Here is an 11,389-nt window from a genome sequence, read left to right on the forward strand (position 1 = left end):
AAGAGGTTGCTGCCTGTGTTCTCCTTTAGGATTTTGATGGACTCCTGTCTCACATTTAGGTCTTTCAACCATTTTGAGTCTATTTTTGTGTATGGTGTAAGAAAATGGTCCAGTTTCATTCTTCTGCATGTGGCTGTCCAATTTTCCCAACACCATTTGTTGAAGAGACTGTCTTTTTTCCATTGGACATTATTTCCTGCTTCCAAAACATAAATTCTTAACAGCATAATTTCTTGGCCAGATGGTATGTGAGTGTGTGCGTGTGTGAGAGGGTATGTGTGAGCAAGTGTGTGAGTGTGTGTTATTTGCCAGATAACTCTATTTCATCTAGCCCCACCTTACATTCCCCCAAGAGCCTGAAACAGCCACTGTATTCACACCTTTGCCAACATGCGAGATCATCAAACTCCATCTGTGTGTTTTTGCTCTTCAGGAGAAAGTCGTGTGCTCTCGTGGTTCGCACAGGTATTTATGGGAGATGCTGAGCGTGGTCTCTCAGGTTTCCAGGCCATGTCCCTCTTTCTGGTTGTTCCTTCAGTTCATTTTCCGTCAAGTCTGCATTGCCGTGTTGATGTGCAGGAGGCCGTTATCCACAGTGCAGACGTTTTTCCAAGTTTGCCATCTGCCTGTGACTGTCCCGGTGACTTGTTTAGGATGTCCTGCTCATTTTCAAGATTTCAAGTACATTCCCCTCTTCCGTTGTATTTTTTGCTTCCTCTTTGATTCATTTGGAGGACCTACTAGGGCTAGAAGTGAGGTGGGCTTGACCTGGCTTGGCCTTTTCTGTGACTAGAGAGCCCGTGTTCGCAAGGCCTATGGCAGGGGCGACCTTTCCTGGTGACAGAGGACTTGAGTGTCAGGTTTTAGCATCTCTTCTCTGGGCCTTCCCGGAATCCCTGGGCCTTCTATCCTTCTCCTCCTGCCCCCGTTCGCATGATGGCACCTGTCGTGGGCCTCACAGTAGGTGTCCCGGAGAGGCTGCTCCTGCCGCCGCCACATCCCCAGGCTCCCCTGCCTTCGCCGCGTGCCTGCTCCCCGGCGGTGTTCCGGCGTCAGGACAAGCTGGCGACCATCCCGCTGCCCGATGACCTGGTCCTTGGCCCGCAGCACAGTTCAGGAAGTTGTTCAAGACACTGACAGCCCAAAGCACTACAAGGGAGAGCCGTCACGGGGGTTCACTCTTGAGTTTCCAGTTTTCAGGGCCACCGTCAGTGTAAAAACTGGACACTACCAAAGACTGGGGGGTGTGGTGAGGGACCCCTGGCCTTGCTGGGGAGGAGGCCCTGTGTCCCTCCAGCCCGTGGTCCAGCTGGGGAGGGTCTGCATCTGACCTGTGGCTCCTGGGTCGCCCGTTCGCCTGAACCCTGAGTGGGGGGCGGGGAGGAGGGTCAGCTGCAGACTGTCAGGGCAGTTGGCTTCTGCACCGGGGTGTCTGGGCGGAAGTTTCTGGGCAATGTGTTCTCCCAAATCCCGAGAAGCAGCAGTGGAGCAATCCAGAACCTGGAGGAAGGGTCACCGTCCTGGCCTCGCCTCTTGCCTCGTTTGGTCCCTGCAGTGGGCACCACCTCCCCCGGTGGATGCCAGCATCGCCCGCCAGGAGCCGCGGGGCCCTTGGGCTGCGTCCCAGGAGGCACCCGCCCCGCGAGCCCGCTGCTGAGGCAGCCGCGGAAACTGTCCCGCGCGTGGCGGCCGCCGCGTTCCTGTCTCGTGGGGCCTGGGACGCGCCTCCCCCTGGCCTGGCCTCTGTTTCCCATCGTCCCTCCTGGCCCCGATTGTCAGCCCTGAGTCAGGGACTGCTGGTCCCCGCGGCTGGCGAGCGAAGTCCCAGGTTGTGTGTGATGTCAGGGCCTGAGGCGCAGCGCTGGAGCCCTGGCCGGAGCTGGACCCTCCTGTGGTCGCCGCAGGAGAACAAGACGGTGGCAGCCTCCGGCTGACTGCTGGTTGATGGGAGTTGTGTGCCTCTGTGGGGGGATGACGGGGCAGGCGGACAGGCCTCTGAGTCCAGTAGGGCGGCGGCTGGCAGGGTCCAGAGCGGCCAGGCGTCTCCACGCGTGGTGTACGCTCACCCCTTCTTCGGGCCTGGCCGGGGATGTCCCTAAGTGCTCAGGGCACCGAGGCTCTGGACCCAGAAAGGCAGGCAGCTGACCTCCAGGGAGAAGCGTGGACCAAGCAGACCAGCCCGTGTGGGTCTGGGGCGGGGGCTGCTGTGGGGCCGAGAGGGGGTACACCTGCATGTCTGTCTCTGCAGGGCGAGGCTGGCCCCGCTGGACCTAAAGGTTACCGAGGTGACGAGGGGCCCCCGGGGCCTGAGGTGAGTGCCCCGCCCGCCCCGCCGCACACCCCAGCCCCGGGAGGGCCCGAAGGACTCGGGAACACCCCCCACACCCCAGTCTAGGATGCACACAGATGTTTTAGTATGATTCGTGGTATCTGTGCCTTTCAGGAAATTTGGAAAATGCAGGAAAAAACAATTGAAATCTAAAATACGACCACCCAAAGATAAATAATAGGAACATTTTAGCTTATTTCTTTCCAATTTATTTTTCTTATTTGCAGATTATGCCTTATAAATTTGGCTTCACAAAGGTGTCTTTTTTTTTTTAATTTTATCATTATAAACGTTTTCTAAAATCCTTAATGATTTTGCACACCTTGACTGACGTGTGCTTCGGCGGCCCCACCTGGGCTGTGTCCCTCTGCTTCTCGGAGCTCTGGGGTTGGGCCTCTGGCCTGTCCGGAGCCCCCAGCCCCTGAGGTAACTGTCCACAAGCACGTAGGTCCCCTTTTTGGTCATGTCCTGGGGGCGCTCCCTGGGTGGGTTACTGGGCAGGAGGTCTGTTAGCCCCGTGGGCAGCCCCAGGATGATGGATTTAAAAACCCTTCTCTTAATCATTGTTGTGCTTATGAGCAGAAACATGTTGTTTTATTTAACTCACCCTTCATTTTCCTCAGACACACGTGGTGCCTCTGAGCCTGCGTTGCTCACTTGCCTTTCCCCTCCTTAGGGTTCCAGAGGAGCTCCAGGGCCCGCAGGACCCCCTGGAGACCCCGGCCTGATGGGTGAAAGGGTGAGTGGCGGTCCCAAGGGCTCAGGGCCTGGGTGGGGCTGACGCCCGGCTGCTGGGGCCGGAGAAGCCGTGGGCTCGGGTTCCGGGCCTCTGCCAGGAAGAGTTTCCACGTAGGGTCTGAGGGTCCCAGTTGCTATGTCTGGAGAGGTGCGCTCTCCACAGGCGACGGTCCTCTCAACCACTGTGGTCCCTGTGGTCACCGTGGGCACTGCCCCTCCTGCTCCAAAGTCTGGGGACACGCAGGACAATCCTGCACAGGGGACGCCTCGTGGGCTGGTGAAGCCCCTCGGGCACCACCCTGAGCCCAGGCGATTCCCAGTGACAGACGTGGTCTCTCTCCTCTCCACAGGGGGAAGACGGCCCACCCGGAAACGGCACCGAGGGCTTCCTTGGCTTCCCTGTGAGTCCCCCAGAGTCCTGCCCCATCACCCCCTTTGCACCAGCAGGGTGGGCCCAGGACCACAGGCTGGCCCAGGAAGTGATGGCCAGGATTATCCATCTGGGGCCCCCGCCCCAGCCAAACCAGAGCCTGGCCTGACTGTCCTGTCTTTCCCTGCAGGGCTACCCAGGCAGCAGGGGCCCCCCCGGGATAAATGTGAGTACATGCCCGCCATCGGGGTGCTGGTGCGTTCACATGCACACACGTGCAACCCACGTGCACACATTTGCACGTGCATCCTCGGCCCAGGCTCGGCGCCAAGGCCCCGCCCACACGTGTCTCAGTCTGTGGGTGCCCCTGCCTGGCCCAGGGGTGCACTGAGACTCCCCAAGCCTTGGGGTGTCCTCTGGCCGGTGCTTGGCCTCAGTGTCTCCCCAGGCGGGACACCGTGTCTCCTTTATCTTTTCCTTTTAAAACTTCTGCTTCTTGCGAAGGAAACGTGATGCTGTGACTTACGGTTAATAGAGCCGATTTAAAATAGAAATCTGGTGGAGGAGAGGGACCGCTGGATGCTGGTGTTGGTGACAGCCGCCCTGCCCACCGGCCTCGCCTGAGTGGACATGTGTCTCTGGCCACCGCCCACCGCAGGGTGGAACCCCCTCCAGCCCTGGGCCAGGGTCCCAGCCACACACACATACCCGCTCCCCAGGACTAGCCGCCCCGCTGACCACGTGCTCCCCTGTCCCCTGCAGGGCACTAAAGGCTACCCAGGCCTCAAGGGGGATGAGGGAGAAGCCGGAGACCCTGGAGAGGACGTGAGTGCAGAGCCCACCCGGGCGGGAGTGGGGCACCACACACGGGGCCGTGGACGGACGGCCACGGATGGTCTGCCCATGGTGGTTGTGTGCGGTGACGTGGTGCTGTTCCCTTCCAGAACAACGACATCTCACCCCCAGGCGTCAAAGGAGCAAAGGGGTACCGGGGCCCCGAAGGCCCCCAGGTGAGTGGCGTGGCCAGCCAGGGTAGGGCACCCTGGAACTCTGACGCTGCAGGGGGGTCAGGGCAGGAACCTGGGGTGCGGGGCTCTGGGCAAGGCTTCAAGAAGGCTGGCCCTTTGACGGGAGGGAGGCAACGGGCCATTTCGAGGGTCGTGGGGGCTTCAGAGAAGGGGGAGCCGCTGGTCACCAGGTGAGACGTGAGGAGAGCACAGCAGAGCCCAGGGCGGGTGCCTAGGGGGGCGTCCATCCCGACGGCACCATCAGACTGGAATGAGCTCTGCACCCGTGGTGAGGGCCGGGGAGCCGCACACGGGCCATGCCCAGCCCACCTGCTGCCCCAGCCGTCACAGAGCAGGAGGCCATCAGGGGCTCTGCAGCAGCTCTTGGTGTGCAGGGGCCGGGGGCTCCTACTGGGAGGTGGGGTCAGCCCGAGGGCCAGGAGGGCCAGGGGTAGGCTCGCTCAGGGCTCCCATCAGACCCGCAGCTCAGGAAGCGATGTGCTCTTACCACCTTCCTCCGCTCCTTCCTCTGACAGGGACCCCCAGGACCCCCAGGACTGCCGGGACCAGATGTAAGTGGGTGTCTTTGAACATCCTCGGGGGCTGACCCCTCTGGCCACGGATCCCATGGGGTGGGGCTCCATGACGGCAACAGGAGGGCATGTGATCGTCATGGAGGGACGCGGGGTGTCCACATACCAGTGACCACGTCAGGTGCCCCTGCCCCAGGTGCCTATCACCCTGGAAAGGGAATCCCACTGTGGTCCCGGGGCAAGGCGACCTGGAGGGCCCGTTCAGCCCCCGGTGTGTGTTTCTCTTCCCCTGCAGGAATGTGAGATCTTGGACATCATCATGAAAATGTGCTGTGAGTATCTCTCCTCTCTGAAGAAGGGTCTTAGTTGGAAAGAATCAGGTCCCGCCGGCCCCAGCACCTGCCTTTGGCGCTCACAGAGGGATCTTTTAAACTGTGGGGTGGGGTGCCAGCAGGGGGGCAGGAGTGTGCCCCACTCACGAGGAACCCCCCGGGGGGATGCGGGGCCAGGCCACTGTCACCCCCACTGGCCGGCCGGGTGGCCGGGGCGCTGGGCAAAGCAGCCCACCCGGCGGAGGGCAGTGCAGGCGGGCGGGTTTATGATTCCTGGTAGGACACTGGAATGTAACACCTTCTTTCTGCTCTTTCCGTAGCTTGCTGTGGTGAGTCCTTAGCACGGTTCTCGGGTGTCGCCTGTGGGTGCCGGGGTTATGCCCACCGGCCCGTCCTCCCCCAGGACCCCGCACGACGGGGCCAGAAGCCCCAGGGTCCTGGGTCGGGAGGGTGTGGCTCCGCCGAGTGGGGCCCAGGGAGGCCCCCGGCGCTGACGCTGTCCTTGCCCGCAGAGTGCAAGTGTGGGCCCATCGACATCCTCTTCGTGCTGGACAGCTCGGAGAGCATCGGCCTGCAGAACTTCGAGCTCGCCAAGGACTTCGTCATCAGGGTCCTGGACCGGCTGAGCAGGGACGAGCTGGTCAAGGTGAGGCAGCCCGGGGCCCGCCGCGTGCCGGGGAGCAGGGCTCTGTGCGGGCCCGGGCGGCGCTCCTCCTCCCGCCGGCGCGTGAGAGCGCGGGGGCACATAGCGGGCGGAGGCGTGGCCGCCGGGGGCCCGCGTGGCCTGCTGACCGGGGCGTGCGCCGCGTGCAGTTCGCGCCCGGGCAGTCCCACGCTGGTGTGGTACAGTACAGTCACAACCAGATGCAGGAGCACGTGGACCTGAGGGACCCCAGCATCGGGACGGTCCAGCAGCTCAAGGAGTGAGTGCCGGGTGCCCGGCCGCCCGCACCCCCGTGGTCCCCGAGGGTCCCCGCCCGGCGCCCCGCGCCTGCGCTGACCGCGAGCGCCCCGCCCCACAGAGCCGTCAAGAAGATGCGGTGGATGGCGGGCGGCACGTTCACGGGGGAGGCTCTGCAGTACACCCGGAAGCGGCTGCTGCCGCCCACCCGCAACGACAGGGTTGCGCTCGTCGTAACGGACGGCCGCTCGGACACCCAGAGGGACAGCACCCCGCTCAGCGTGCTCTGCGGCCCGGACATCCAGGTGGGGCCGCCCGCACGCCGCACGCGCTGCCGGACCTTCCCCGCCGGGGCCGTGCCGACACCGTCCCTCCCTCACAGGTGGTCTCTGTGGGCATCAAGGACATGTTCGGCTACGTCGCCGGCTCCGACCAGCTCAACGTCATCTCCTGCCAAGGCCTGGCACCTCAGGGCCGGCCAGGCGTCTCGCTGGTCAAGGAGAACTATGCGGAGCTGCTGGAGGACAACTTCCTGAAGAACGTCACCGCCCAGATCTGTATAGGTGGGCTCGGGGCGGGGGTCCTCCACGCAGCTGTGCTGGGAGGCTGCGTCGGGGCAGCCGAGACGCGCTCTCCTCTCGCTCCTGTGACGTCCTGCCGCAGGAGCCCGACACCCCCGGCCAACAGCACGAGCGCCTCCCCACAAGCGGCCCCACACTCTTGCTGGAGGGGCCTGTGGCCCTGCTCCCGCGTGGCCCGGCTCCCGCGTGGCCCATCTCCCGCGTGGCCCGGCTCCCGCGTGGCCCGGCACCCACGTGGCCCATCTCCCGCGTGGCCCATCTCCCGCGTGGCCCGGCTCCCGCGTGGCCCATCTCCACATGGCCCGGCTCCCACATGGCCCAGCTCCCATGTGGCCCATCTCCCGCGTGGCCCATCTCCCACGTGGCCCGGCTCCCGCGTGGCCCATCTCCTGTGTGGCCCGCCTCCCACGTGGCCCGCCACCCACGTGGCCCAGCTCCTGCGTGGCCTGGCATCTGTGCAGGCGCTCCCCGGAGTGTGGGCTGCCCTGTGCTTTGCCTACTTTGTCCTGGGAGCGCTCACACTCGCTGTGGCCCATCCACAAGCTCCTGTCGCGGGTGGCCTTGGAGCCGACACCACTCCCCAGCCCCCAGCTCAGAACATGTCCTTCTGGGCTCCTTCCGGCCATAAAGCGGGGCCCACAGTGCAGGCAGAGAGAGCTGCTGGGGTCCGATTTGCCCACGTGGCCAGCACCTGGTTAGCGTGGCCCACGGACAGTGTGGCACGGGTTGTGTCACCTGCGTGCATGGCCACGCGGCGCCTGCCACGCAGGGGCTCTGGTGCCATCTTGCTGGGGGGTTACAGATGGAAGAGTGGTCCGTGAGGTCACTGGCTTCATGCTGTGTTTTCCTCGTTTACAGACAAGAAATGTCCGGATTACACCTGCCCAAGTGAGTGCCTGGGGCGTGCGGAGAGGGCGCTGGTGGGGGCTCCCGCGGGCTGGAGGAGGTCGGGGGTGACGGAGGCCGGGGCAGCCGGCCGCGCCCTCACCCCCACCCCCGCCCCGCAGTCACGTTCCCCTCCCCGGCCGACATCACCATCCTGCTGGACGGCTCGGCCAGCGTGGGCAGCCACAACTTCGACACCACCAAGCGCTTCGCCAAGCGGCTGGCCGAGCGCTTCCTGACGGCGGGCAGGACGAGCCCGTCCCACGAGGTGCGCGTAGCCGTGGTTCAGTACAGCGGTCCCGGGCAGCAGCGGCCGGGGCGCGGGTCCCTGCAGTTCCTGCAGAACTACACCGTGCTGGCCAGCTCCGTGGACGGCATGGACTTCTTCAATGACGCCACCGACGTCAACGATGCCCTCAGCTACGTGACGCGCTTCTACCGTGAGGCCTCGCCCCGCGAGGCCAAGAAGAAGCTGGTGCTCTTCTCCGACGGCAACTCGCAGGGGGCCACGGCGGCGGCCATCGAGAAGGCGGTGCAGGAGGCCCAGCGGGCAGACATCGAGATCTTTGTGGTGGTGGTGGGCCGCCAGGTGAACGAGCCCCACATCCGCGTCCTGGTCACGGGCAAGACGGCCGAGTATGACGTGGCCTTTGGCGAGCGCCACCTGTTCCGTGTGCCCAGCTACCAGGCCCTGCTGCGCGGCGTCTTCTACCAGACCGTGTCCAGAAAGGTGGCGCTGGGCTAGCGCTGGGCGACCCCTCTCCCACTGCTAAAATGGGGAGTAAAATGCGATGTGAATGTTCCTGACCGACCTGACGAGCTACGTTTTTGTAAAGAAAAGGCTCGAAAAGCCGCATGTGTTTTACCCACCCCTCTGGTCCCACAACTCAGCCAGCCAACCCATCCCCTCCCCTCTGTCCTAACATCCCCCGAATTCCTGCAGGCTCTGAATCCCCAAAACCTCCCTGCCTTTCCTGGGGGGTCGCCTGAGCTCTGACCCCCTCCCCGCACCTCCCTCCTAGCCTGATCTTTCTCATGATTCTTACCCGATTCTTTAGTGAGCATTTCATGTACGTGTTCAAAGTCTGCTAGTGAAGTTGCATGAGATGGACCCTTCGTTTTTGGAAAGGCAGGGTGGAGGGGGTTTCTCAAGCATCACCCCTGATGAGGAAGCTCCTCCTCACAAGGTCCTCCCTGCTCAGGGCTCAGACCTCGGTTCCCTCCTCCTTGGGCCGCAGAGCTCAGGGCGAGCAGACAAACTTGGACCAGCATCTCCAGCAAACAGCAGAAAATGGTGGCTCCTTAACCCCGCATCCCCGAAAACCCTAAGAACAAAGGTGCTATCCTGTAGACCCCCCTCCCCATCTGCTCGGAGGCCTGGGCCCCTGGGCCAGCCAGTGGCACAAAGTGATGTGTTTCTTATTTTGTTTTGTTTTTTTAAAAAAAAACAACCCAAAGCTCTTTTTCCTCAAGGGAGTGATTGGTTCTACATTCTATTGAAGATCCTCTTTATAGGTTAGTTTTATTTTTACTCCTTCCTGTGTTTTTGCTCCCTGCGTCCATGTCCACAACTTTTTGAAATAAAAGTTTTCACTCTGCTGTCATCTTTCTGAGGAGTTACAATCTCCCCCATGTTGGTACTTCCCACCTTAACAGGAGGGAACTTGGAGACGCAAGCAGGCTGTCAGTCTCTGGGTCTGAGGAGGGTGGGGGAGGACCGTCTACGGAGCGGCAGGACGTGGGAGGGGCCTGACACCCTGATTCTGCAGAATCAGAAGCACATTAGGGCTCGGGGCTGGGAGCTGGCCAGAGCCAACAAGCCAAAACCCCACAGAGGCCAGCATTCTGACACCAAGAGCCCCTGCGAGTCCTGGAGGACCAGCAGGCCCCACGGGAAGCTGCCCTGGGACACGTGGCCAGGGTCCAGAGAGAGGTGGCCTGGGGCCATGGCTGTCCCCTCGTGGGCGTGGCGCTGGCCCCAGAAAGGGCAGAGTGGATGGGGAGAGAGGAAATGCACAGCCACTGATCCCCAGGGCTCGTCGCCGCCCTGTGGCTGGGCTGCCGGAGAGCGAGGGGAGGACGTGGGATTGGTCACACTCAGGCCCCGGGGGGAAAGGCGGGCAGGTGCCAGGGTCAGCAGAAGCAGGCGGTGGGAACTGCGTGCGGTCCTGGCCTGCAGGGAACCCGGCAAGTGGGGTAGGGACGGGACAGCCCTCTCCGGATGCACCCTGGAGAGCCAGGCAGGGGGGCAGAGGCAGGACTCCAGTGGAGAACAGCACCCCCAAACAGAATTAGCGGGGTGTCTGACTCCCTGTCTCAGCCCCTGCTCCGATGTCCCACGGGCCCAGGCCGTCATCCACGGGGCCCACACCACAACCCAACATGTGCCCATCACGCCCCGCAAGCCCCCAGCCTGACCTGCAGCGTGGAGCCTCAGGGCCCCGAGCCACCAGAGAGCCTGGCTCCTTCCCCACCGCCCGCAGCTAGGTAACCTTGAGCCAGTCCCCGGCCCCTTCACCTCAGTTTGATCCCCTGCAAAATGGGTTTGCAACCCTGTAACACCCACCTGGGAGGGCTGCCGTCAGGCCCCAGGCCCCATCACTCACTGCTCCGTGAATTCAGGGGCCGAGGAATTCAGCCGCCTGGTGCCCACAGCAGGGAGGCCAGAGGGCCGGCTGGGGAAGGGAGGCTGCAGGGAGAGACAGCAGGGGCCCCAGTCGCTCAGCTACCACTCCCTATGGGACCCTCTCCCTCTGCCTTCCGAGCCCAGGCTCCTCTGCCCCTGGCCTGCCCCCCGTCAGGTGGGTCTGTGGGTTTTCCTCCTCCGGAGGTGTCCCCACCCTGCCTGGGAGTGGTCACCCCAGAAACCCCTCCTGAGGGCAAGTGGGAAAGCAGAAATGTGTATTTCCTTTTAAGAAGGGACCGCGACTTTGATCCGTGAATCATCTCTCTAACTGGAACCGGCTGGCTGAGAACTCACGTCTGAAATCAGGCCACACTTCACTCCCCAACCCCTCGCCTCCCGACATCTGCAAGGAAAAGATAAGGCGCCTCTGTCACACTAGAACCTGACATTTAAGAACCAGGTTATGAAGGAAACCTCAGGCTCCATCATGCCTGCGTCCGTTCCAAGTTCATAAAAGCAGTATTTTAGATCCTTGCATGAAGTCTCGAAACATGCGTGCAAAGCCAGTTGCCCTGTTGTTGTTGGGGGGGGGCCTGTGCTCCCCGTTCCTTCCTGCAGCTCGAACAGCCCATGCCTGGCAGCTCTAACACCTGCTCCCTGAGCTGCCTGTCCACGCGGTTGGAACTACGCAGCATGAGCTTGGTGGGGAGGGGCCGGACACCCCTGGGGCGTCCTCCTTCCCCAGCCCACTTGCCCTGACCCAGAACTGGGGGCCAATCTCCCCAGCCCTGCCCCTTCCTCCTGGGAAGAGTGGTCCTTGAGGGAAAAGAAGCTGGAGGGCCTGCCGGCCCACCCTCTCTGCCAGCAGAAGCTCCCCAGGCTCCATCCACCAGCTCCTGGCCTCGCCCCATCACACCCCGTAGTCCGTCCATCTAAGTGAGGGCGGGGGGCCAGAGACCCCGGCCGCAGGTCACGGCCACCCCCTGTCCAGCTCTCCCCGCTGGCTGGCCCGGGCTCAGCGGCGAGTCCGTCTGGACAGGGTGAGGCCGCAACTCTTACTTCCTTCCCTCACGTTTGGTGGCTGTCT

The 11,389-nt window shown here is 62.8% G+C and overlaps 1 protein-coding gene across 1 annotated transcript in view; it reads left to right on the forward strand.

The window, feature by feature from the left end:
* Nucleotides 1-9,280, forward strand: part of COL6A1 (collagen type VI alpha 1 chain) — a 21,898-nt gene extending 12,618 nt beyond the window's left edge. Inside the window, exons 21-35 of the mRNA XM_006745840.3 lie at nt 2,249-2,311; nt 3,006-3,068; nt 3,418-3,468; nt 3,628-3,663; nt 4,200-4,262; nt 4,382-4,447; nt 4,981-5,016; nt 5,273-5,309; nt 5,630-5,638; nt 5,822-5,955; nt 6,123-6,232; nt 6,332-6,515; nt 6,593-6,773; nt 7,650-7,679; nt 7,799-9,280. Coding sequence (XP_006745903.1) covers nt 2,249-2,311; nt 3,006-3,068; nt 3,418-3,468; nt 3,628-3,663; nt 4,200-4,262; nt 4,382-4,447; nt 4,981-5,016; nt 5,273-5,309; nt 5,630-5,638; nt 5,822-5,955; nt 6,123-6,232; nt 6,332-6,515; nt 6,593-6,773; nt 7,650-7,679; nt 7,799-8,421 — 1,686 coding nt within the window. The 3' untranslated portion in view covers nt 8,422-9,280. The remainder of the gene's footprint in view (nt 1-2,248; nt 2,312-3,005; nt 3,069-3,417; nt 3,469-3,627; nt 3,664-4,199; nt 4,263-4,381; nt 4,448-4,980; nt 5,017-5,272; nt 5,310-5,629; nt 5,639-5,821; nt 5,956-6,122; nt 6,233-6,331; nt 6,516-6,592; nt 6,774-7,649; nt 7,680-7,798) is intronic.
* Nucleotides 9,281-11,389: the final 2,109 nt, after the last annotated feature.

Source organism: Leptonychotes weddellii, chromosome 1 (genome assembly GCF_054177405.1).
Source record: "Leptonychotes weddellii isolate Sample4059 chromosome 1, ASM5417740v2, whole genome shotgun sequence".
Taxonomy (NCBI): domain Eukaryota; kingdom Metazoa; phylum Chordata; class Mammalia; order Carnivora; family Phocidae; genus Leptonychotes; species Leptonychotes weddellii.